This window comes from Equus przewalskii, chromosome 2 (assembly GCF_037783145.1).
Source record: "Equus przewalskii isolate Varuska chromosome 2, EquPr2, whole genome shotgun sequence".
NCBI lineage: Eukaryota > Metazoa > Chordata > Mammalia > Perissodactyla > Equidae > Equus > Equus przewalskii.
The window spans coordinates 31,376,871-31,401,259 of record NC_091832.1 but is presented as its reverse complement, the minus strand read 5'-3'; the positions used below and the strand labels follow the sequence as shown (position 1 = coordinate 31,401,259).

At 40.6% G+C, this 24,389-nt stretch overlaps 1 protein-coding gene and 1 long non-coding RNA gene across 4 annotated transcripts in view; one reads left to right on the top strand and one right to left on the bottom strand.

The window, feature by feature from the left end:
* HNRNPR (heterogeneous nuclear ribonucleoprotein R) overlaps positions 1-18,790 on the bottom strand; it is a 33,223-nt gene extending 14,433 nt beyond the window's left edge. The window contains exons 1-5 of one of the 3 annotated variants that reach the window (XM_070598232.1): positions 18,326-18,790; positions 15,021-15,186; positions 12,663-12,781; positions 11,924-12,031; positions 9,746-9,859 (exon numbers count right to left, since the gene is read on the bottom strand). In XM_070598232.1, the coding sequence (XP_070454333.1) occupies positions 9,746-9,859; positions 11,924-12,031; positions 12,663-12,781; positions 15,021-15,177 (498 nt within the window). In that variant the 5' untranslated portion in view covers positions 15,178-15,186; positions 18,326-18,790. Of the gene's footprint in view, positions 1-9,745; positions 9,860-11,923; positions 12,032-12,662; positions 12,782-15,020; positions 15,190-18,325 lie in introns of all 3 variants that reach the window. The other 2 variants (XM_070598234.1, XM_070598239.1) reach the window with 2 other exon arrangements.
* Positions 18,646-24,389, top strand: LOC139080044 (uncharacterized). The gene is made up of 3 exons (XR_011534172.1): positions 18,646-19,185; positions 22,824-22,918; positions 23,918-24,389. It is a non-coding gene; the product is annotated as an uncharacterized lncRNA (long non-coding RNA).

Genomic DNA, 24,389 nt, shown 5'->3' with positions numbered 1-24,389 from the left:
TGTATCCCTTTCCTTTCACTTCTAAATGTTTTGAACACATGGCCCATGTCTGTTTTATTTCACTCATGCAGGTATTCTTTTCATCTAATCAACTAATATGCTTGGTATTGCGAAGCTACAGAGAAGTATAAATAAGACAGCTGAGTGATATCCCTAGAGAAGCATCTTCCTAGTGAAAACTGACTCTGAAAAGCACTTGGCATCTATGCTGTCTTTAACTCTCTAACACTAAACTGTATGCCCAAATGTCACTAACGTTCTAGTGACCAAATTCAAGTCTTTTTTTCCCTCAGCCTCATCATCCTTGCCTTCTCAACAAGCATTTACACTGGTGACGCCACCTTCTGAAAATTCTCTTAAGTTTTCAGAATCCTCCACTAACCAGGTCTTTTTACCTTTAATTACTTCTCTGTCCTTTCCATAGTGATTCTTCTATCAACCTAATAATCATCTACCTGTTTCCCAAAGTTATGGCTCTATCTCCTAATCTGTACTATATTTTCTTCACTTTTAAAGATCATATCCAGGGGCCGGCCTGGTGGCATAGCTGTCAAGTGCACACGTTCTGCTTCAGTGGCCCAGGGTTTACCCATTCAGATCCCAGGTGTGGACACGTCACCACTTGGCAAGCCATGCTGGGGTAGGCATCCCACATATAAAGGAGAGGAAGATGGGCATGGATGTTAGCTCAGGGCCAGTCTTTCTCAGCAAAAAGAGGAGAACTGGTGGTAGATGTTAGCTCAAGGCTAATCTTCCTCAAAACAAAAACAAAATAAAGATCATATCCATTCCCAAAGCCTACAACTATACAGTGATCTCTCCCAAGATCTACATCCCAAGATCTAATTCTCTATCTCTAGCTGTCTATAAAACATTTTCTCTTGGTTGTCTTGATTTTACCTCAAACCATCAATAAATCTAGCAATGCCAATTTTTATTTTTTGATTATAGGTGTACTGTATAGATAAGGATGACTAGGTATCAGAATACTACTAATAGAAGGTATCAGAATAATACTAATAGTGGTTATCAATGCATGAAAATACTGTCCTAATTTTATTCTTTTACCTTATATTTTTTAAATCTCTTTTTTTTTAAAGTTTGCACCTGAGCTACCAACTATTGCCAATCTTTTTTTTGCCTGCTTTTTCTCCCCAAATCCCCCCCAGTACATAGTTATACATTTTAGTTGTGGGTCCTTCTAGTTGTGGCATGTAGGATGTCCCCTCAATGTGGCCTGATGAGTGGTGCCATGTCCGGCACCCAGGATCCAAACCAGGGAAAACCCCGGGCCGAAGCAGAGCGCACGAAGTTAACCGCTTGGTCACAGGGCCGGCCCCCTAAATATTCCATGGTCAAGATATAATACATTTCTAACGAATGTCTCCTTTTTCCAAAACTCAAAATGACTAAAACCAACCAGCTCCCCTGATTTTCCCCATTTCTCTGGGGAGAACATAATTTATGCTCCCCTTCCTCCCCCCAAAATGACTGAAGAATTAATACTCCCATAAACAGAAATCCCAGATAGAGTGAATCCCTCCCATTCCCATCCATATCTAATTAATCTTCTATGTATCAGCTTGAAGTTGTTCCAATTCGTAATGTCTAGCCTATCAGACAACAGACAACTGGCTTCCTCCCTACTCACAGAATTTGTCGAAATGTTTCATGATACACGAAATGTCATATACCTTGGACTCACGTATCATGTATCTTCCTAAGTTTTAGAGATACAGTGAACATCACAGACAAGATCTCACTCACGAGGCTTATAGTCTACTGATAGACACAAATAAAAATTTAAAAAAATATATGATTTCAGGTGTTAAGGGTTAAGAAAAATAAAAGCAAGGAAAGGTGATCAATGATGAAGGAGAGGTGGTATTTTAATTAGCAGGCCCTCCCTGAGGAGGCTAATTTGAACTGAGACCTAAGAAAGAAAATTAAGTAAAAATACGAGGAAAGAGCATTCCAAGGCAAGGGAACAAGTACAAAAACATGGGAGTACACTTGACATATCTGAAGAACAGCATAGAGGCCAGTCACCGCAATAGAAGGTCCACAAAGGAGCTAAGTGTTGAGGAGAGAATGAGTCAGATCAAGTTAAACCACAGTTAGGGGTTTGAGTTTTATTCCAAATGTGTCAGGAAGACATCAGAGGGTTTTGAGCAGACAAGTGATTAGGTATGACTTATGTTCTAGAGGGAGTATTTTGGAAGCTGGGTAGAAAATGGATTATATGGAGAAACAGGTTGCTCAGTCAGGTTAACTGGGCAATCCAGGCAAGGGACGATGGTTGCCTGGAGCATTAGGATGATAACTATGAAGGTAGGGAGAATGTGAGAAACAGTGAATTTTAAGTTATGTTGGATTCAAATTTTCATTTTAGTTACCTCGAGCAAATTTCTTAATCAGGGAGTCAATATCTTCATCTGGGAATAACACCAGAAGGAGGGTTCAATTTCCATGTGAGCAGAGAGCCCACATTTTGTTCCGCGTTTTATTCCCAACATTGAACAGTGCCTGGAACGTAACAGCTGCTCATCTTTGAATGAAGGCATGAATGAAATTTACCTCATACTGTTAATTTATGCACTAGATGCCATCCCCTCTTTCCTACTCAAGGACATTTGGTCCAGCAACAATTTTATCATCAATTTCCTCCTTTATACATGGATCATACCCATCAGCACACAAGTATGGTATAATTTCTCCATTAAAATTAAGTAAAACAAAAATATATCTTGACTACAACACCTTCCAGCTATTGTTACATTTCTCTATGACCAGTTATAGCAAAATTGCTCAAAAGAGCTGTCCATATTTGCTTTATATACAAGTACTAAAAAAAGGCTCAAATTCCTCATCTCCCACTCAAATCATCTTCAAATCAAACTGGTTTTCACAACCATTCTTGTCAAAGTCACTAATGACATCCATGTTGTCACAATCAAATGTCAATTCTCAGTCCTCATCTTACTTGGAAAGTTTGATATGACTGACCATCCTTCCTTCTGTGAAAACTTTCTTCACTTGACTTCTGGGACAACACACTCCTGGTTTTCCCTTTACCTCACTAGCTTTCTTCCCAGTCCCCTTTGCTAGTTCCTCCTCATCTCCCAAACTCTAATGTTGAAGGGCCACAGGGATCAACCTCAGACCCTTTCTCCAGCTATACACACTTCCTTGGTGACCACATCCAAACTCACGGTTTTTAGATACTATCTAGATGCTTGCGTCTCCCACATTTGTAACTTGCAGCCAGAACTCTCCCCTGAACTCCAGGCTCATAAAAGCAAGTGCTTACTCAATAACTCCATTTGGAGGAGTAAGAGACATCTCACTCATAACATGTCCTGAACTGAACTACTATCTTTCAATCCTGCTAATCTGCTCTTCTCTACAACCTTCCTTACTTCAATAAACGGCAACTCAATCCTTCCAGCTGTCGGGTCATAAGCCTTGAAGTCATCCTTGGCTCCTTTCTCTCACACCCCTATATCAAACCTATCAATAAATCCTGTTAGATCTGTCTTCAAGATATCCAGAATCTGACCACTTCTTACTGGCGTTAGCTCTACCACCCTGTATTATCAACTCAATAAATGAACATTCATTAACAGGGCATAGCACTAAAAAAAACTACTGATAAAAGGTGTCCTGAGACAAGAAATACACAAGGATAACTGGCATTAATGTTGAAATGTATTTTTTGGTGTGGCTAGGCTCTCTGGCCCAGTCTTGTTAGAGTATTTTTATATTTGAGGATATTTGTCTTTGAATATTTAAAAACTGATCTAGGAAGTAAATTCTGCTTTAAATTGTTTCTATTAACACAATGCAATGGTGCTTCATAATTAGATCATTCACCATACATACTTCCTTCCTACCCATTACAAATACACATAAAGCAAAGAAAGAGCACATGCAGTGGTACTATGAAAATATATCTGGGGGCTGGCCCCGTGGCCTAGTGGTTAAAAGCTCAACGTGCTCCGCACTGGTGGTCTGGGTCTGGTTCCCGGGTGTGGACCTACACCACTTGTCGGTGGCCATGCTCTGGTGGCGACCCACATACAAAACAGAGGAAGACTGGCACAGATGTTAGCTCAAGCAAATCTTCCTCATCAAAAAAAAAAAAGAAAAGAAAAGGAAAAAAAATCTGACACACAGCTAAGTGAGGAAGCTAAGTGTCAAATATTACACTACTTATATAACACTTGTGCCTATATTTTTAGAACCAGACAGGTTTACCTCATTAAGCAACCTAAATGGAAAAACCTGTATTTTTAGGAAAAGTAATTTATTGATTGACTAATCACTTTACAGAAAGGATTCCTAAGAACAAGCTCTTTGTTCTCTAAAGCATCATTTGAGGGGCTGGCCCCGTGGCCGAGTGGTTAAGTTCTTGCGCTCTGCTTCAGTGGCCCAGGGTTTCACTGGTTCAGATCGTGGGTGCAGACATGGCACCGCTCACCAGGCCACACTGAGGCAGCATCCCACATGCCACAACCGGAAGGACCCACAACTAAAAGTATACAACTACGTACCGGGGGGCTTTGGGGAGAAAAAGGAAAACTGAAGTCTTAAAAAAAAAAGTATCATTTGAATGTTAGAAGCCCAACTTACAGATTTTCCATAAGAATATTGTTTTACTTTAGAATACCAATAAATCTGTGGTCAATAAAGTCCCGAATATTATAATCATTGGAGTCCATGAAGGAACAAACTAAAAACACTGGTTTATCAGAAAAACAGAACATGGCTTCATTTCAAGATCAGCTTACACTAAAAGAGCTTAGAAAGGCTAAAAATAAACAGTATTCAAAAACTAACCCAGCATCACTCCTTTAAAAGTTTTTAAGCTCAATTTTTTTTTTTTTAAGATTGGCACCTGTGCTAACATCTGTTGCCAATCTTCTCTTCATTTGTTTTTTCTTGTTCTCCCCAAAGCCCCCCAGGACATAGCTGTATATTCTAGTTGTAGGTCCTTCTGGTTCTGCTATCTGGGACACCACCTCAGCATGGTCTGATGAGCGGTGCTAGGTCCACGACCAGGATCTGAACCGGGAAAACCCCAGGCCACCAAAGCAGACCTCGTGAACTTGACCACTCAGCCACGGGGCTGGCCCCCTAAGCTCAATTTTTAATTACTAAAATCAAATAGAAATGTTTTCCTTTTATTAACTTGCTGGTCTCTGAACCATTCTGGCTCCATACGAGCTGTTCAGAGTAAGCACTCAGTCATGTGCAGGTAAATCCTCCCCCTCTTTAGAACCAACAGAATCTAGTGACTACCATAACAACAGTTCTTTCTGTACTCACTAGGCATCAGGGCTTGGATCTACTCCCTATCCATCGAAAACTGAAACAGTAATAGAGGAAGCACTTCGAGTCTCTGAAAGGAACAGAACCAGGCAGCTCAACAGTGTTTTGAGTATCTACTCGGGTTCTTCCATTATCTAGCTCCTATCGCTAATTGGCAAACAACAGCAGCTTTTCCTAGTACATAATTTAATTCAGGTGCTACAAAGTCATATACTTAGAGGTCTCTGTTAAATATAGTGGCTCTGTAACACTAAATAAACCAAACCACTGCTAACAGTTAATAAACCAAAGAACCAGATCTCACTCTACCACTTCTTTCGGATTCCTCCACAGAACATCAGTGCTATGCTCTTTACACAAACGAGTCTATCTAGCCATGATCTCCATGGATATCACATTTACGTCAGCAGAAACAAATTAAAACAGAACTTACTTCCAAACAATTTTACAAAACCAGCTGAAGAATACAAAGATACTATAACCAGACTAGGTCTGAGAGCCAAGGCACACTAAAAAGTACATCTCAAAATTAATACCTATTATTCTTATATATTTCTTCTTCTTCTTTTTTTTTTTTTTTAAAGATTTTCACTTTTTTCTTTTTTCTCCCCAAAGCTCCCCAGTACGTAGTTGTATATTCTTCATTGCGGGTCCTTCTAGTTGTGGCATGTGGGACGCTGCCTCAGTGTGGTTTGATGAGCAGTGCCATGTCCGCGCCCAGGATGCGAACCAACGAAACAGTGGGCCGTCTGCAGCAGAGAACGCAAACTTAACCACTCGGCCACAGGGCCAGCCCCTCTTATATATTTCTTATCTCAGGACGTTTAGCAACAATGTCTGTTAACGAGTGCTCATTTATAGGGCTCATTTACAGTAGATTTTACCCAAAGATGAAATCTGAGTCTGCTCATAACTTAATTTTAATATTGTCAGTCTCAGGCACTGACCCTAATTTCAACTTCCTGAATCAAGAGCTAAAAATTTTTTTTCCCCTGATTTTTCTCCCCAAATCCCCCCCATATACAGTTGTATATATTTTTTAGTTGTGGGTCCTTCTAGTTGTGGCATGCGGGACGCCGCCCCAGTGTGGCCTGACAAGTGGCGCCATGTCCGTGCCCAGGATCCAAACCAGCGAAACTCTGGGCTGCTGAAGCGGAGCACGGGAACTTAACCACTCGACCACAGGGCTGGCCCCAAGAGCTAAAAATTTCTCTCTTTTTTTGAGGAAGATTAGCCCTGAGCTAACATCTGCTGCCAATCCTCCTCTTTTTGCTGAGGAAGACTGGCCCTGAGCTAACATCCGTGCCCATCTTCCTCTACTCTACATGTGGGACGCCTGCCACAGTATAGCTTGCCAGGCAGTGCTATGTCTGCACCCGGGATCCGAACCGGTGAACCCTGGGCCGCTGAAGCGGAACGTGCGCACTTAACAGCTGCACCACCGGGCCTGCCCCTAAAACTTTTTAGTAAGTGTAATAAAACATAAAAGAACAAAAAGCAGAACCTCACAGCATCAAAAGTGACACCAATTAAAATATTTATTTACTAAATCAGCAACCCAATATATGAAAAAGCTATTTTTCAAAACTTTAGTTTTCAACAAGTATAACGAAATCTCATGAAATCTTATTTTATGGGAGGAATCAAAAACTTTACACCAGGATTTTGCTGTAACAAATTGCTTGACAGGAGTGGCTTTAGGTTGATCATCTCATATAGGGATTTTGCTGCAACAATATTTGCTGTGTGTAATGATATCCCATATATAGGAAAATATATCTTTCTCCTAAAGAGACAGTGCAGTGGAGTAAGGAATGCAATACAATATAATACAATGCAATAAAAGAATTTACACATACTTCAGCATTATCATACCAAGTATTTGTTTCTAACTGAATACTCAAAATAGTTTCTCCTATTAAATTGTTCAAATGCTTTCAGTGAACTTTTAGAGCACTAGCAAACTCCTTATCTTTATCAAGCAAAGACAAAATAAATCTCCATTGATGAGCTCATTAATAAAACCAATCTAATGGGTTTAAAAAGTTCATTTCCATAACTACGAAATAGATACAACCAACTAATTTTACACTGGGCTGTATTGGGCATTGTAAGAACATGATAATTTTACAGACAATGCCTATTCCTAAGGATTTTATAACTAGTTGAAAAAAACAAGACTAAGATAAATGTAACATCTGGTAAATATTAACAAGGATTTCACATGCTGAATGGTATACTATAACTTTTTAGGGGGCAGCTCTGTGGCTGAGTGGTTAAGTTCGCGTGCTCCCCTTCGGCAGCCCAGGGTTTCACTGGTTTGGATCCTGGGCTCGGACACGGCACTGCTCATTAGGCCATGTTGAGGCGGCGTCCCACACACCACAACTAGAAGGACCCACAACTAAAATGTACAACTATGTACTTGGGGGATTTGGGGAGGGAAAAAAGCAGGGGGAAAAAAAAAGATTGGCAATAGTTGTTAGCTCAGGTGCCAATCTTTAAATAAATAAATAAATAAATAAACTTTTAAAAATTGTATTCCCCTCTTGGAGGTGTTGCAGGCTGCCTCGAGAACAAAGAAAAGGCAAAAAAGCAATTCCGCTTTTATTCACTAAAAAAAAAATCCTGACACTAAAAACAAAATAGAGAACTAAACTCTATTTCCATATTGTTTACAAAGTAAATAAAACACAGATGTAGATTTGAAAGGATGGCCAGGGGGTGGGGAGAGAGAGGTGTACATGAGAGGACAAAAGTGAAAAAAGCTGAAATATTATTCACTTGTACACGATGTTTCAATGACATTTGCTCCCGCAAGGAACTCAGATGGCCTAGAGTTCCAATTCTAAGTCAATCAATAATTATATAACGTTAAGAAATTAGAGCAGTTTTTTAAGAGACTCAGAACAATCATACACAGCTGATTCAGGTATCATGAAAAATAAAAATGGCTTAGAGCCCCCTTCAATAATGCTAAATATTCAGAAACAGAATATTAACTGTTATAACGTTTAAAAGAAGTTCAGGGAACAAAGACCAATTAATGAAAACTCCATTCTATATACAAAGAACATAACTAGAATTAGTTTTGATATATATCTAAAAAATAATGCTTGGGGCTGGCCCGGTGGCGCAGCAGTTAAGTGTGCATGTTCTGCTTCAGTGGCCTGGGGTTCGCCCGTTCGGACCCCAGGTGCAGACATGGCACTGCTTGGCAAGTCATGCTGTAGCAGGCGTCCCACATGTAGAGTAGAGGAAGATGGGCACGGATGTTAGCTCAGGGCCAGTCTTCCTCAGCAAAAAGAGGAGGATTGGCAGCAGATGTTAGCTCAGGGTTAATCTTCCTCAAAATAAATACATAAATAAGTAAATAAATAATGCTAAATTGTGCCATCTTTGTTTATTCACAAACTGGAGATGATAATCTTTGCTTTTGGCTACCTGAAAAGTTAAGTTTTAGCTTTTAGGAGGGTGTCATTGATAAGTTTGAGTAAGGAATTCTTGTTTCCTTTAAAGTTACTCAAACAGGAGCCTGAGTAAACTTTTAAGATTTCTTAGAATTCTAACATAAGCAGGAGATACATAATAAAACCACTTAAATATTTAACTGACATCATTCCCTAAGGAAGCTACCATCAGTTTGTTTTAAAGAAAATCCTATCAAACTATCATTTAATCTAGTTTAAATTTTAAGTTACAAGGCCATGATTTTAGTATTCCAAGAAAAGAACCATAACCACACATTCATCAAATACTGTGTGCCTACTATATTCCTGGCATTATGCTAGGCACTAAATATAGATAGTGGAGACACGAAATCAGAAAAGGTTCCTACTATAACAGAGCTTACATTTTGGCTCAGTTTTCTGCATTTAAAGGAGAAGAACAGGTTAGCATAAAGGCATATGAAGAAACCTTTATGAAGGCACAGAGGGAGGAGGAAGTGCTTCTTTGTTCACGGATAGACCAACCTTTTGTCTGATTCCACATCCTTCCCTTGTGCAACCCACCCCCATCAATAAACCTCTCAGTCAATACTGAGTACCTTCTATGTGATGGGGGGGGTCAAGGAGGGAGGACAAGCACTGTTCCAAATTACTGACATCACAAAACAAAAACAAAGCAATTGTTTCTCCCTAATACCCTCAACCCAAGCACCTAAAATGGTGTGTTGCTAGTTGTATGGTTTTAGCAACCAGTTCCAAGAACTCCTCATTCCTTTTAAAAAGTATTTGGGTATCTACCAGTCACATGATTCTCCTTGCTTATGATGGCAGCAAAACACAGCTGGATATCCAAAAAATAATAATAGCTACACTTTGAAAACAATCAAGTATTTTCCACCATCAAACAGCAGACAGAATAATTTACAAACTGGAAAGATTTCAGCAAACAGCTGAAGAACACTTACTTCTGTTCCAATTCCAGGTTGCACACCAGAGTACACACTGTCTGGTGGAGGTCCACCATACTTCCTCTGTCCTGTGGTTACATCCAGAGTATAACCAGTCCTCTCAAGCAAGGCCTAAAGATAATTAAACATCTGTTTATACTTAAATATTAAATCTCTCTCTCACACACACACACACCAGTATATTAATCTTTCCCAAAAGGTACCCCAACGTCTTAGCCTATGTATTTTAGTTAGGTAAAAAACGGCAAAATTCACACTGGGACCTCTCACATATGTTGTTCCTACTTTGTTTTACTGTTCCTTTCCATACATCTAATGGAAAGAGTTGTACACAAATTAAGTGCCTAAGCACACACTACCACTTTGTTATGAATGAGAACAGAAAAAGGCAGCAAGCATTAAAAATTTGACATAAGCTGACCCCAGGCTACCTATCCATGGTTAATTACTGAAGTACTCCTCATTTTGCATCCTACTTTACTTCAATTAGACTTCTTTCCCTATTGTTCCCTTGATATACCATACTTATGTCCACCAGTGATTCTTTTCAAATAAAATGTTCTGTATTCTTAAAACATCAAAAGCCCTACCTCCTTTATGTAGCTTCTCTCATTTACTATGTCTCACATCTTCATACTGACTTTCTATTGTACTCAAATAATTTAACCTTTATATTGTTTGATCACTTGTTTTGTACTCCTGCTATACCATAAGCTCCATAAGAACCAGACCATTTTTCATACAGCAAAGACTCAAAATGTTCGGCAATTACCAAATGAGTACACTCAGGTTTCAAAAACCAAATAACCTTATGTCTTCTGATTACCAACCTTCCTCACAATATTAGGTATTAAGAATCATAGAAAAAAAGATAACATCCTTGCCCTCAAGCGTTTGTAACTACACGAAAGGCCTAGAGAATGAAGATACAATGGAAAAGAAGAAAGGCAATCTACCTGGGAAGGGCAGAATTTTTTAAGGTTTTTAAAATTATACAATGCCAAAGCAACAAGAGATTTTAGACACCAAGTTTAGTGGTTTTCAAAAGTGTCTTTGGAAGAACCCTGGGATTCCAGAGTCACTTGAGGCTCTCCGTTCTTCTATCTTTGACTCAAGCAGAGCTGCTCTACTTTTAAACATAGGAATACATGTAATGTATAATATGCACATAACACGTATATTACATATTTACACAATACTTAATATGTAATATACACATATTACATATATAATACACATCTTACCAAGAGCAAGCAGCCAGCTTTAGGAAAATAACATAGGCCTATTCAATGAACAGCAGAAAGGTTTTTTTAAAAAACAACTATTACGTCAAACAAAATTTTCACACAATTATCCGAAAAAGTGTAAGAATGGGGTTATGCTATTTTACAGATAACGAAAAAAGGTACAAAGGAGCTCTATATAAACAAGTTAAATGAGAGAAAGTACGAGTTATATTCCCTGTCTAAAACATAGAACTATACAAACAACTTTCACATTAAATAACTACTTCAAATGGGAAAGTCGACCACTGCAGCAAAATAACCATGTGCATTTAACGAAGGAACTAGGTTCACTGGTATTCCACTAAAAGCCCTGTATTTACCTTTCAGAGCAGTTTATCGTAATAATAATGGTAATAGTAACAACAACTCATAGTTTTACAGCTCTTGGCACATTCCAGGCCTTACTCTAAGTGCTTCACATATCTTAATTCCTTTAACCCTTACAGCAACTCTATAAGATAGGCACTATTACTATTTCCAGCTTACAAATAAAAAAACTGAGGTAAATAAAAATTCAAAAGGAGGAAAGCAGTTATAAAAACAACTCTTTGCCAAGAGAAAAGGAAGCACTTGGAAAGAAACCCAATCAAGAGATATGACCGGATCAGTACAAAAAACTATTATTGGAAGTATCAATAAATACATATCATTCATATCGAGAAGAACAAGGAATGAGGGAAGAGTCTGAATTAAGGTTTTCCACCAAACATACAATTGAATCTTTACCCCTCAAATTCTTCCTATGTAATTTTCCATAAATTATTTCACTGCTTAACGCTAGTTTTAGAAAAAGAAGTGCAACTATAAAAACTGTTTCTGGGAAACATGAAAAGCAGCATTCGATCTCATTAAATTTAATTCCATTGCACCTATCCAAGTCAAGTTTTACCTTGATCTTTGCTTCATCAGGTCCCTTTGTGGACTCTTGCACCTTGCTCCCCTGTTTCTCCCTTTGCCTGTAGGTCTTCATAACTCCACATAAAAATGCACTTTTGTTCTACAACAGGCAAGTAATTTAATGAAAAAGAATCACAGAAATTGTTGAAGGGTCAAATACATAATTAAATTTAAATTTCAGAGGAGCAGAATTTTAACAGAATATTTACTCACTTATTCATTCAACAAATATTTGCTGAGTGGTTATTACGTGTCAGAGACTGGAGCAGACAGCCAAGACCTCAGGGAGCTTACCTTCTATGCTGGCCAACAGTCTTCCATTTGTTGATTTTTAAATGCATCTAGACTATCTTTGCCAGATGCTCCAAAACTATTCCTCCCGCTTACATTATTTTCCTCCAAGAAAATAAAACAGAACTAGATAACCCAAAAATGTTTAAAATCTGAGTAATTTAAACATGTAAAAACCTAATAACAACAACCAGCAAACTCTGGCTTTGATTTTAAGTTTCTCAAGTAACACTGCAAGCAAAGGAGTGCGGGGGAGACTTTTATACTTGCATTTCTGAACTCTTTGCCATAAGCAGACCTTTTTTTCTTTAAACTAACTTTTTTAAAGAAGCAGAGGTACTCACAAACAAAAAATAGCACTGCTCCACAGGAAAAAAAGTAATGGTAAAATAACTTCAGATCAGTAGTTGTTCAGAGACATTTGTGAGTAGCGGCCTTACCTGAACATGTGATAAGTCACTTTCTTTGAATTGTTGTAGTACAGACAGAGCTCCTTCTTCATTAAATTCCCTGAGAGCATCAATTGCTCTTTCATCAAGATCGACATAAGCTACCAATCCTAAAATTAAATCGAAAAGGGATAACATTATTGCAACAAAAGGGATAATCTAAACTGTCTATCAATGTTTAATCAAGAATTGTTATATTCAATACTATCACTAACAAACTACATTTTCATTTAACTATATGTATATAGGCAGCTATCCAAATACTATAAGAAAGGTCAAGAGTACAAATATGAAAATAGATAAAACGTCAACGCCTATAAACATGAATTTCAATCTCCATATCCCACAAAAAAACCCCCACAAAAATCCTAACCCCGTTTCCCACTCCCCAAATGGTTTAAGTCTTGGAAATTAAATCTGATGTACACACTGTACTACAGATTAAGCATTAATGTAACAAATTCTGGTTTATGTTAGAATGGTAAGAAAATACTGTACTTCCCAAGGATCAACCTTCAAATTATAGGACTCTTTTAGCTGCTGCTAACCACACAAGAGGTAGGGGGAAAAATAAGAGAACAATTTTTACTAAATAATTCTTTCCACTCTCCAAAAAGTAGCTTTCCCTCTTTAGTACCAAAGATAAAATGAAATGCATTTTTTTATCTGAGCACCTGCTTTGCTGCAGTCAGAATGTGGAAAGGCATAATTTTAAACTCTTCTACAAATTCAAGTGCAGCTTGATCAATTCTGAAAGTTCTATTTTAAAGCATTTTTTGTACTTCTGAAGTGTCAAGCTGAGATTTAAATATGCTGTGGCATTCATAACACTGACAATTTTTTTGTGGCGTTAAGGACTTTACTATGGACTTACAAGTAAACTATACAGAAAATATATTCACTGCATTCTACATATGTAGTATATTTAACTTGCACACAGAACATCTACTAAGCTTAACACATACTTTCTTAAGTCTGTTAAGTTTGCTATCTTTCTCTTTCTATGTATATAAGGAATACATTTCAGAATTGATCCAATATAAAATGGAAATATTTGGCAGATTAAAACTCCAAGTCCATATGAACTAACATCAAAAGTGACTCCATTTTGGAAAAGCCAAAAGAACTTTATTCCATACAGTAAATATATTTTAAATAAATGTAATGCCACTTGCAAAGTTACTTTAAAATAATGTTGCCATAATTTGTTTTAAAAGCTCAAAAAACGAGCAGCCCAAATAATTGGAGTTTCTCATTTGAATATTCAATACCACCACCCAAAGTCACAACTCAGGACACCCATCAATCCATTCTGTCAATCCAACCCTACACCCAAACCATCAGCCTCTTATCAATAACAAAACACTCTACAAGAGAGCATCTCTAAGCAGATCACTGCCAATTCTCTATGGCAGAATGTCACAGAAAGTTCCTGAGGACTGATTTTCGAATGGGACCATCACCCAGGAGTCATTTTTAGAAATCATTTTAAGGTCTAGAATTATCCTGAGCTTTTCAGGTTTAAACTTTTTTTAAGAGGACAAAAAAACAGATATTTGTTACTACGGTACTTAACACACATTTGTGAGACAATTCAGTTCTCTCTCCCAGAATCTGGATAGGCACACAAAACACAGAGGAATAAAGTTTCCATCTCTGGCCCCAAGGGGGGAGGACACATTTGTTTATGAACAACACTCCCTAAGGGTAAATATTTCTCTCCCTCTTTAAAACTTCAAACCACCTACAACCAACCATATTAAGATGTTCAAATTTGCTTACGCCCTTAACCATGGGACTTCTGGATTAAAAAAAAAAAAGCAGCTGTTACAAACCAAACACTTTCAAATTACTGAGAGATGTGGATTTCTGTCTATCAGAAACTAGACAGGCCACAAACTCTCACGGAGTGTGACATTTATTATCGTTTCAGACAATACAGTCTAACTAGTCCCCTTATTATGCCACCTAATCAGACCTAAGCTGATTTAACAATCACTTTAAGAAGCTAAAAGTAGAAAACTAAAAGCAAAACGATGACTGATTTAGATTAAGAAAAAAATGTAAAATTTAGTATGCTCAAACATACATTTTCATTGGTAAATCTAAGACAAATTGATGTACTGTTCTGAAACAACTAAGACTGCATATTCAACACTAAGAAGGCTTCAAAATAATGAAATAAGAATATCAAAATCAAACCCAATATGCCCTCGAAGGGAAAGTAACAAACATTCAGCTCTACATAGATCAGAAACAGTATTATTTAACCTTAAAAAAATCTATAAAATTCAAAGTGGTTTGCCCTCACTTTCATAACCAGTCAGAAACAAGAAATGCATATTATACCTGTCTGAAATATTTCATCAAGTCTTTCTGCCACCTTCTGTGGGAGGCCTGCCTCTATCAGTGTCTTGTAGTGTTCTGTGTGAGTTACACTGGAAGTATCCATTGGTTCTTCCTCTTCTTTTAACTGTACCGCATTACCATTCACCTGATTAGCCATTTTATTATGCTGCTGGAAAAAATTCAGGAGCTATATTACATTAAGCCAGAAATAACTAGTTTGTAGGACAATGCATGATTTATCTAAACTAATTTGTATACATGCTGCTAATAACGTCTGTCAAAATAATATCTTATGCCTTTAGTGATGTATCTGACCTAAATTTCCAATAATTCTGTAAAACCATAGAAAATGTACATGGAAGCATTAGATCTTTAAGGAACTTCATGTACACTAGGTTAAATAAAGGCTTGAATTTACTGAAGATAGAATCACTGATTAACAAAAGCAGCTGTTGTGTCCTTACGAGCATATCAACAAATCACCACAAAATCCTAAAAAGCCCCTCAGCTCTCAATTCTTATACAGTTTTTAAAAGTTTGGTTTAAAAACAGAATGAACACCCATAGATCACTTAATCAAGGTTTTAAGGACTTTCAAATTTTCCTAGCTCTGCTTCAAATGTAAAATAGATGGAAAATAAATGCCCTGTTCAACACGTCTCTAGTTCAACATGCTGGTGGTTTGGGTTTTCTTTGCCTCACTTAAAACAAAACAAAAAAACCACAACTTGACATTAATTTTTGTTCTAAAATTAATTTGCTATTCCCATTCACAGATTTAAAAGAAAAAATGACCAAGTATGAAAGCTAAACAATCGTTTTAAGTCCACACAAAATAAAAAGTGAGCTATAATTGAGTTGCTTCTTTAAAAAAAAATCATGAATACATATTGAATTTTTCATATCAATAAAATAAAGCTGCAAAAACATAATGAAGAATGGACAACTAACTTCTTCCAAATAGTTTCAATACACATTACCTAATTAGGGTAAACTTAGGTCAGATGGCTCAGATTAACCTACCCAAATCATTCTTTCTGTATGTTCAACCTGTATGTAATGCTGAATTGGACCACCTCTCTGAGGAGAGATTAAATAATAAAACCATTCAAAGCCAGTCTCTATACTGCCTCAAAAGAGGGAATTCAAGATAAAGTGCATTTGTCTGTGAAATCATAATGTGATGAAGATAAGCAGAACAAAGACATTGCAACAAATACTGAAATAAAGGACATGAAGGTGGATCTCAAGAAAAAGCGTACTTTTCTTGATGAAACTCAAGATGCTTAGTCAGCTACAGAGAAAATGCAAGTTTCCTAAAAAGCACTAAAACCTGTAAGATAACCACACTTCCAGATTGCTTAACAAACGCTGTGCAAATGCACCAGGTGCAGTTTTCTGACTTAAAACAACATCTTCTCATTTCAAAGTCCCTGGTACTTTGAAGTTAATGAAAAAGAGAGGAGGACCCAGAGGTAGGAGGTAATAGAGTAGGAAGAGAGGAAAATGCAGAAAGGGTTATTCTGAAAATGAGATAAACATCATCATGACTTCTTATGATCACAAAACATTAGGACTTGATAGCCCACCGATGTCTATACAGACGCAGACTGTGTGGTTCAACTCTGGGTGGATGAACGCTTCTCAAGGCAAGCCTCAAATTCTGATGAACTGGCAAAACCGAAAACATTCGAAACTGGCACACTTTTGATCAAGAAACTAGTCACGGTCTAAGATGAACACGTTACTGATTAATACAACCCGTTTCTATAAAGATGCACCCTAAAGTCCGAAATCTCTTTGAGAACGTAAGAGTTCTGCTTTCCCACGCTCCGCCACCCCAAACACGACCGTAAGATCATCAGAACTCACAAGTTCCCAGCACCACAAGACCCTCACAGCATTGCACCTGGGAATACTATCAGTCACAGAAAGAAGGCAAATTTTTTTTTAAAAAGTTCAATGAACATCGGTTAAGGTGGTATTCTTTTCAAGTATGTGTAAAGCAAAAAGACGAGTTGTGGATTAAGCACAAGACAGAAATATTTATGACTGCCATTTCACCGGAAAGGCTCTCTACCAGCTGAATTCCGAAACTGGCGGAAATTTTCAAAAAAAAAAAGTTTGTAAACTTTTAAGGGAATAAAAGTAAAATAATTAGACTGCAGATAATAAAACTTTTCAGATCAAGGGGGAACACCTCTCTCTTCGAGCCACAGACAATGTGCTCATTTAAAAAAAGACTTTTACGTTCTAGGAGACCGTTTTAAAACTCGTGTTGTCAATTCCACACGATGCCACACAGCCAAACCATATTTCTGGATGCAGCAAATATACTAAGCCTTCCTGCCCAAAGTAGAAATTTCAGTGAGGTTTTCAAAGGGCTGCCGGGAGATTCGGGAAGTCGGCCCAGCCCCTCCCTGGCCTTTGCGGGACCGCTCGTGCCGACGCACCATATTAAGAACGGGCCTTCAAAGAGCCCACGAAATGAAAACTAACGGGCACCTAATGGCCGAGGCGCGTCAAGCCCTCATCCTACCCCTGACTCAGGACACACACGCTCGGCCTCTTGAGGACAGCAAAAGTCGGCACAGGTGGCGCGAAAGGACCGGACCGCTCAAGAACCCCTCGGCTTTAACTTTTCAATTTTGGCCAAGAATCGCCTTTCCGATGCGCCGCGCCGGCGACATGCTCGGAACCGGCGACCTCGGGCGCCGCCGGCCCTAAGGTGCGTGGCCTCTAGCAGTCATTTTTTCCTTCAAATCTCGGCCCGCGGCGCGCGGGGGGAGAGGGGAGGCCGCCTCCGCGGAGCGGCCCCCGCCTCCCGCTCGCACCAAAGTTTCCTCCCGGCTCGGGCACCCGGACTCGCCTCCCGCCTCCGCCCGCCCCGCTCAGCCACACATCCCACTCGCGGCTGGGCCGGCTGCGACCGGACCGAGGCGGCTCCGGCGGGGGAGGCCGGGGGGCCGCGGGCGCCTCAGGCCGCCGGCCGGGCCGCGTGGAGCGGCGGGCGGAGGCGGGAAAAGCACAGCCAGCCCCGGCAGGCCGCGCGGAAGGGCGCCCGGCGGGCCGGGAGTCGGAGGGGCGGGGGAGGCCGAGCGAGGGCGCGGAGGCGCCGCGGCGGGGCTAGGCCCTCAACCGCACGGCCGGACGAGGCCGAAGCCGCCCCCGGCCCGTCCCCACCCCCACCTCGGGGCCTCGGAGCGAAAACGAAACTGGGGACAAGACGCCGGGCCCGGGCCGGGCCGAGTCGGGTCGGATCGGGGCGCCTGGCCCCTTCCCCCACGGGCCGGCGCGAGACTCACCCGGGCAGAGCTGGGGCCGGCGGCCGGGCCCGTGAGAATCAGCGCGAGGCGCTTTGAAAACGACTAGAAATGGCGCGCGCGCCACCCCCTCCCCCCCTCATGGACAGAGACGCGATCCCGGCAGCACGCGGGGTTTCCCGGAACTGCTTCCAGGGACTCAGAGCGGCCGGGCAATCACGTCGCGCGGCGGTCTGAGGGGCAGCTCAGGCGACCAATAGGAGCGAGAAGAGGCGCACGACGCCGGACGACTCCAGAGCCAATCAATGAGGCCGTCGGCTGAGCCAATGGGGGAACGCAGCGCCGCCGGCTGGGGCGCCTCCGGGGCGGGGGCAGGAACACAAAGGGGTCTGTGGTGAAGCCCCGGGTAGAGGCGAGGCTGCGGGGCACCAGGCCCCGGGCGGCCGAGGCTCCTCCCTCCTCGTCTGCCGCCGACGCGAGGCCGAAGACGTAGGCCTCGCGCCGCGTGGCCGCCTCCGGAGCCCCGCCCCCCTGTCGGCGCCGGCCTTGCTCCGCCGCGGACCTCCCGCCCCTTCGCCGGCGCCGCAGAGCCCCCGATCCCCCCTCGCGCCGCTGCCGCCGGCGTGAGCCCCGCCACGCCCCCGCCACGCGGTCGGGCCTCCCGCTAGGTCGCCTTTTGCGCGGTAGAGCCGGAGTTAAGGATGTTGGGCTCGTCGTTTTGCTGGAGAATTTCGGGTAGAAAATCACCCTTCGGGACGATCGGAAAACTGCACCCCCGCCTCCCTGGCTGCCTTCCGTGCCTCGCTAGGGCCGCTCCGAGCGTGAGGGGAATCGCGAAAGTGGCCGTTGCTCCAGAGCAGCGGCGCCCACAAATGACAGAGCAGGGACCTCTTTTCCACAGGGTTTGTAGCTGATTAACATTCATAAAGTAGCTGGGCAGACAGATGTATCTATGAAGCCAAAAGAGCCATGCAGGGAAAAGGGCTTATTCCCAAAGGAGATTTCTCACCCTCCACCCCGCGGGTTTGTTCCCTGTCCTCGCCTTCGTCCACAGCCCTCCAAGCTTTTTTCCGAGAGCCAGCCCCCCACCCCAACCCCAGCCCCCAACGCCCCACCGCTCTCCGAGGGGAGGAGGTCGAGAAGAGGTCTGCAGAATTTCCAGATACACTTCGAGGATCGTTTAAATTTCCCAGTACCTACCAACAAAAATTAATTATTGACAACCTATGTGCCCGATACTGAGCTAAATGGACCCAAGTTTTGTATTATGGGGTGTGAAACTTTACACAAGTGCTGGGATCGATAAGAAAATAATATAAAATGACAAATTTAGGAACAGTCTTGGAAGGGCGTGGGAAAGGGGCTTTGAAGCTTAAACTTTATTAGCTTCACATAAACCTGCCTCTAGCTAAAGGGTTCTTCACCGATTTTGTATTATTTGACAGTCTGGTAAAAGCTCGATCTCGTCTAAGTTTTTAAATAAAATACATAGCACTACAAAAGAAACTTTATATTGAAATACGGAAATATATTTTAAAAACAAATTTGTGATATAGTAATCGAACACATTAAATGTCAAGATCTTGTAGCAGATCAAACAACCACTGAAATTTTAAAGGAATGAGAAGATATGTCAAGAAATCTATGATAACCATAATGTGATATGAAATTGTCTGATTTCTATTGGTGACAGAGTGAAAGGTACTGCTAATTCTAGTGTGCTTTGTTGCCTACATTCACAGCGGGGAAAAAATGCTAAATTTCAGCTGGATATTAGTGAAAATAAAGATGTTATTTTTTTTTCCTTCCATGTTGAAGGACCAATGAATTCCATTTAACACAGGATAAGAACTCCTGGGCTGGACACTGCAATTAAAGTGATTCTGTCACCCAATATTTTCCGAGATAATATTTCAAATATTTAGCCATATATAGTGCTCATAAGTATATTCCACCTTTTCAGACCATGTATCTTGACTTTTTCTTTGTTTTTCTTTAAAGATTTTATTTTTCCTTTTTCTCTCCAAAGCTCCCCCAGTACATAGTTGTATATTTTTAGTTGTGGGTCCTTCTAGTTGTGGCATGTGGGATGCCTCCTCAGCATGGCTTGATGAGCGGTGCCATGTCCGTGCCCAGGATCCAAACCAGTGAAACCCTGGGCCGCCGAAGCAGAGCATGCGAACTTAACCACTCGGCCATGGGGCTGGCTCTCTTGACTTTTTCTTAATTTGGAAAGCATGATCTTCTGATCTTTGCATTTCCAAAAAAATTGTGTGTGTGTGTTTGTGAACTCAATATTCTACAAATATTGTATGCCCTCCACATTCAAATCACTGTGTTAAGGGCCAGTCCCAGTGGCCTAGTGGTTAACTTCGGCACACTCCACTTCAGCAATCCTCGGCTGGTTCCAGGGCACCAACCTACACCACTCATCTGTCAGTGGCCGTGCTGTGGTGGTGGCTCACATACAAAAAGAGGGAGACTGGCAGTGGATGTTAGCTCTGGGTGAATCTTCCCCAGCAAATAAATAAATAAATAAAATCACTGTTACAAGTAGGGAATATAAAATGAATAAAACACCATCTCTGTCCTCCAGCTGACAAGGCAGGATAAGTATACAAATAAACATAGTAAAAATGAATTACTAGGGAGACCTCCAGCTACATCTCTAATCTTTTGAGATTAGGTAATGGTGCAGCCAGGCCATTCCACAACCGTTTTCTGTCACAGACCCACTCTGTGGTCTGAGCTAGTATGTGAATGAACATGCTTTGCTTTTTAAAACAATTACAGGGCACCAGAATATTCAAATTGAAGCTCGGACTTTTACTACTTACAACCTGAAGTAACAAAGAATGTTTAAATCATCAAACTTTTTTACTGCATCCTTAGATTAATCTTGTCCCTGAGATGATTCTTAAAGAAACATTTAGTCTATTCTTCTGACTCCGAACAAGATTACATAAATTCAGCCTTTTCAAAATGCCTTCATTTGCCACTAACAAGAATAAGCCATGCTAGCCACAGTTCAAAGGCACAGGCAGGGGGAAGGAATAAACAAACAATGTAGAATGGAAGAAAGAGGAGAGGAAGATGAAGAAACACCATGTGTGGAATGCTAGTGGAAAGGGTGTCAACAACCAACCCTCACAAACATTTAGGTGCCAAGAGTCCTCCACTCAGCCTTACTCGAAAACTTCAGTTCTACCATGAATTCTCCCAATGTCAAATACAACTATTTATTTTCTTCCTCAAACTTTAATCATTTTTATTATTTTAAGGCACTTTGCAAAGCCGTGGTGCTCTAATCAAGATTGACCAGAGCTGAAGGCTCTTTGTCTTTTATTCATACCTCCTAGGATTATGCTTCTTTCATTTTATTTATTTATTTGTTTATTTATTTATTTTGGTGAGGAAGATTGGCCCTGAGCTAACATCTGTTGCCAATCTTCCTCTTTTTTTCCTCCCCAAAGCCGCAGTACATAGTTGTATATCCTAGGTGTAAGTCCTTCTAGTTCTTCTATGTGGGATGCCACCCCAGCATTGCTTGATGAGCGGTGCATAGGTCTGTGCCCAGGATCCGAACCAGTGAACCCAGGGCCGCCTAAGCAGAGCACACAAACTTAACCACTATGCCACCAGGCTGGCCCCATGGATTATGCTTCTTTTAAAAAACAAAGTGCATGTGGCTGATTTGCAGTAGCTTGTAGTCAACTGACCCCAAGACCTTAATGCACACCTGCTTTATCATCATATTTGTAGCAATTTTTCTGTTGAAGATTATCCTTGAGCTGACTTGTTGAATTCCTTCTAATTCTCAAATTCATCAAAGCTGTTTTAATATGGAAAGAAAGTATATCTCCATCTTAGTGGCACAACGTTTCAAACAATAAATCACTACCATTTACTGAGCTCCTACTGTGGGTCAAGTGTTTTACTTAGGCTATTGCTGATATTTACATGAAACTTTCAAGGTTAGTCATATTATCCCATTTTATGGAGGAAACAAAGCTCAGAGAGGTTAACACATTTGCTCAAAGTCACACAGCTGAACTAAGACTCAATCACAGGTCTGTGTGACTCCAAAGCTACTTCACCAAGCAACTTTTCAAGTAAAGTCTCAGTGTTGGCAGATTCTTCACTTGTAGAGGTATATATTTTTACCAGTCAAAAAGTCACCATTGTCAATTTTATGAATAAGTTAGAAAATACTATTTAAGAGTCCAAAGCAAATTGTGGTATAAGATAATTAGAACATTTTCCTTATGTGGTTTGCAAATTGGCTTTACAATGCAATTTGAACTTGTTTCGAGAAATGACAGTATCCAAGAACAAAATTGTGGCCTCACAAGGTCTCAACATTCAGGAGCGACAGTCCTTTGGGCAGGTTTGTTAGAAAAGAAGACATCTCATAAAGATTATAACTACGTGGACTTCATAATAGTAGTTAATATTTGTTGAGTGCTTGCCAGGTTATCTTATTGGATGCTCACAACAACATACGGCACAAATACCAAAAGATATCATCTCCCCTTTGCAGATGAAGAAACTCAGGCCCGGAGTCAAAGCTGAGACAAACTCTGGCGTAACTCCAAACACCAATCTCTTAATCATCATGCTACACAGCTAGAAGGGGTGAGTTCAAAGGAATAAAGTTAAACTGCCCTCTTTTTAAGTCTTTATATTTCCAAACCTGATGTTGGTAGTTTCTGATTTTAAAATTCCTTTTGTCCTTAATTTTTTTTTTCATGAGTTCTCTGTTCTCCTTGGACTCTGTTGAGGGACTATGGATAAAGTGAAGTGAGAAAAGAAAGATAACAGAGTAAGCTCTCCTTTCCAACCTTCCATTCCCTCAGTCAAACTCAAGAAAGCAAGAATCAACTGTTGAGTCCAATTAGGATTGTTAAATCCAATTTAAGAGTGATAGACACTTGGTCTCATGGAAGAATTTAACACAGCCTTCTTTCGCTTGGCTGCAGCGGCATTCCCTGGCCGCTCACCAGCAGGACCTTGGTGCATCTACCCACTGCCACTGAACTCTGCAGCCGTTTAAAGAGACAGGCATAGGCAGCAACAGCAGCTGCTCCTAAAGTCCAGAAATGAGATTCTAGGATTTTGTTGAACATAATATCTGGTCCATTAAGTTCTAATTATTTTAAGGCTTCCCTATAGTCAGGCAGAAGAGCTATACGCTGCAAATCTTTTATGGAAGTGTTACTGTAAGCTTTTAACCAGGGGCCGGCCTGGTGGTGCAGCAGTTAAGTGCACACGTTCTGCTTCGGCAGCCCGGGGTTCGCTGGTTCAGATCCCGGGTGTGGACATGGCACCGCTTGGCACGCCACGTAGGCGTCCCACATATAAAGTAGAGGAAGATGGGCATGGATGTTACCTCAGGGCCAGTCTTCCTCAGCAAAAAGAGGAGGATTTGCATCAGTTAGCTCAAGGCTAATCTTCCTAAAAAGAAAAAAAAGCTTTTAACCAAAATCTAGTAGAATTCTAAGGTAAGTATTATTACCCATGTTCAAATATACAAGTTAAATATACTTTTAACACAAATCAGATTCAACAAGGATTGTGAGTCCTGCTCCCTCCATACTATAACTTATGTTTTGTTCTGAAAATTCAATAAAACAGGAAGAATTGATTTGTGAAAATTAGTAAAAGGAAATCTCATTTGAAATGGACTCAGCAGGCCAGAAGGGGGAGCTCCTGTGCAGTACCACTCCAGATCAATTACAGGAAAGATAGTCAATTACAGACCCCAACAGAAAGAAGTCATTAACAGGAAGACAGTCAGTTATAGACGCCAACAGAAAGAAGTCAACAGAGACGAATCATCAGTTACAGGAAGAAATGTACATTGCATCCCAAGCAGAAATCTGCTACCCCAGTAACTAAGCCAATGAGAACCTATCACCCTAAACTCTCACTTTCCTCCAATGGACTTTCCTTCAAAACAACCCCTCCCAACTTCCTCCTTTTTCCCTGTAAAATAATGTTTCTCTCCCTCATTTGTTGGATTTGCCTATAGTCTGCCATAGCATGCATATCCTGAATTGCAATTCTTTAGGTATTGCCAAATAAACACTTTTTCCTAGTAAACTAA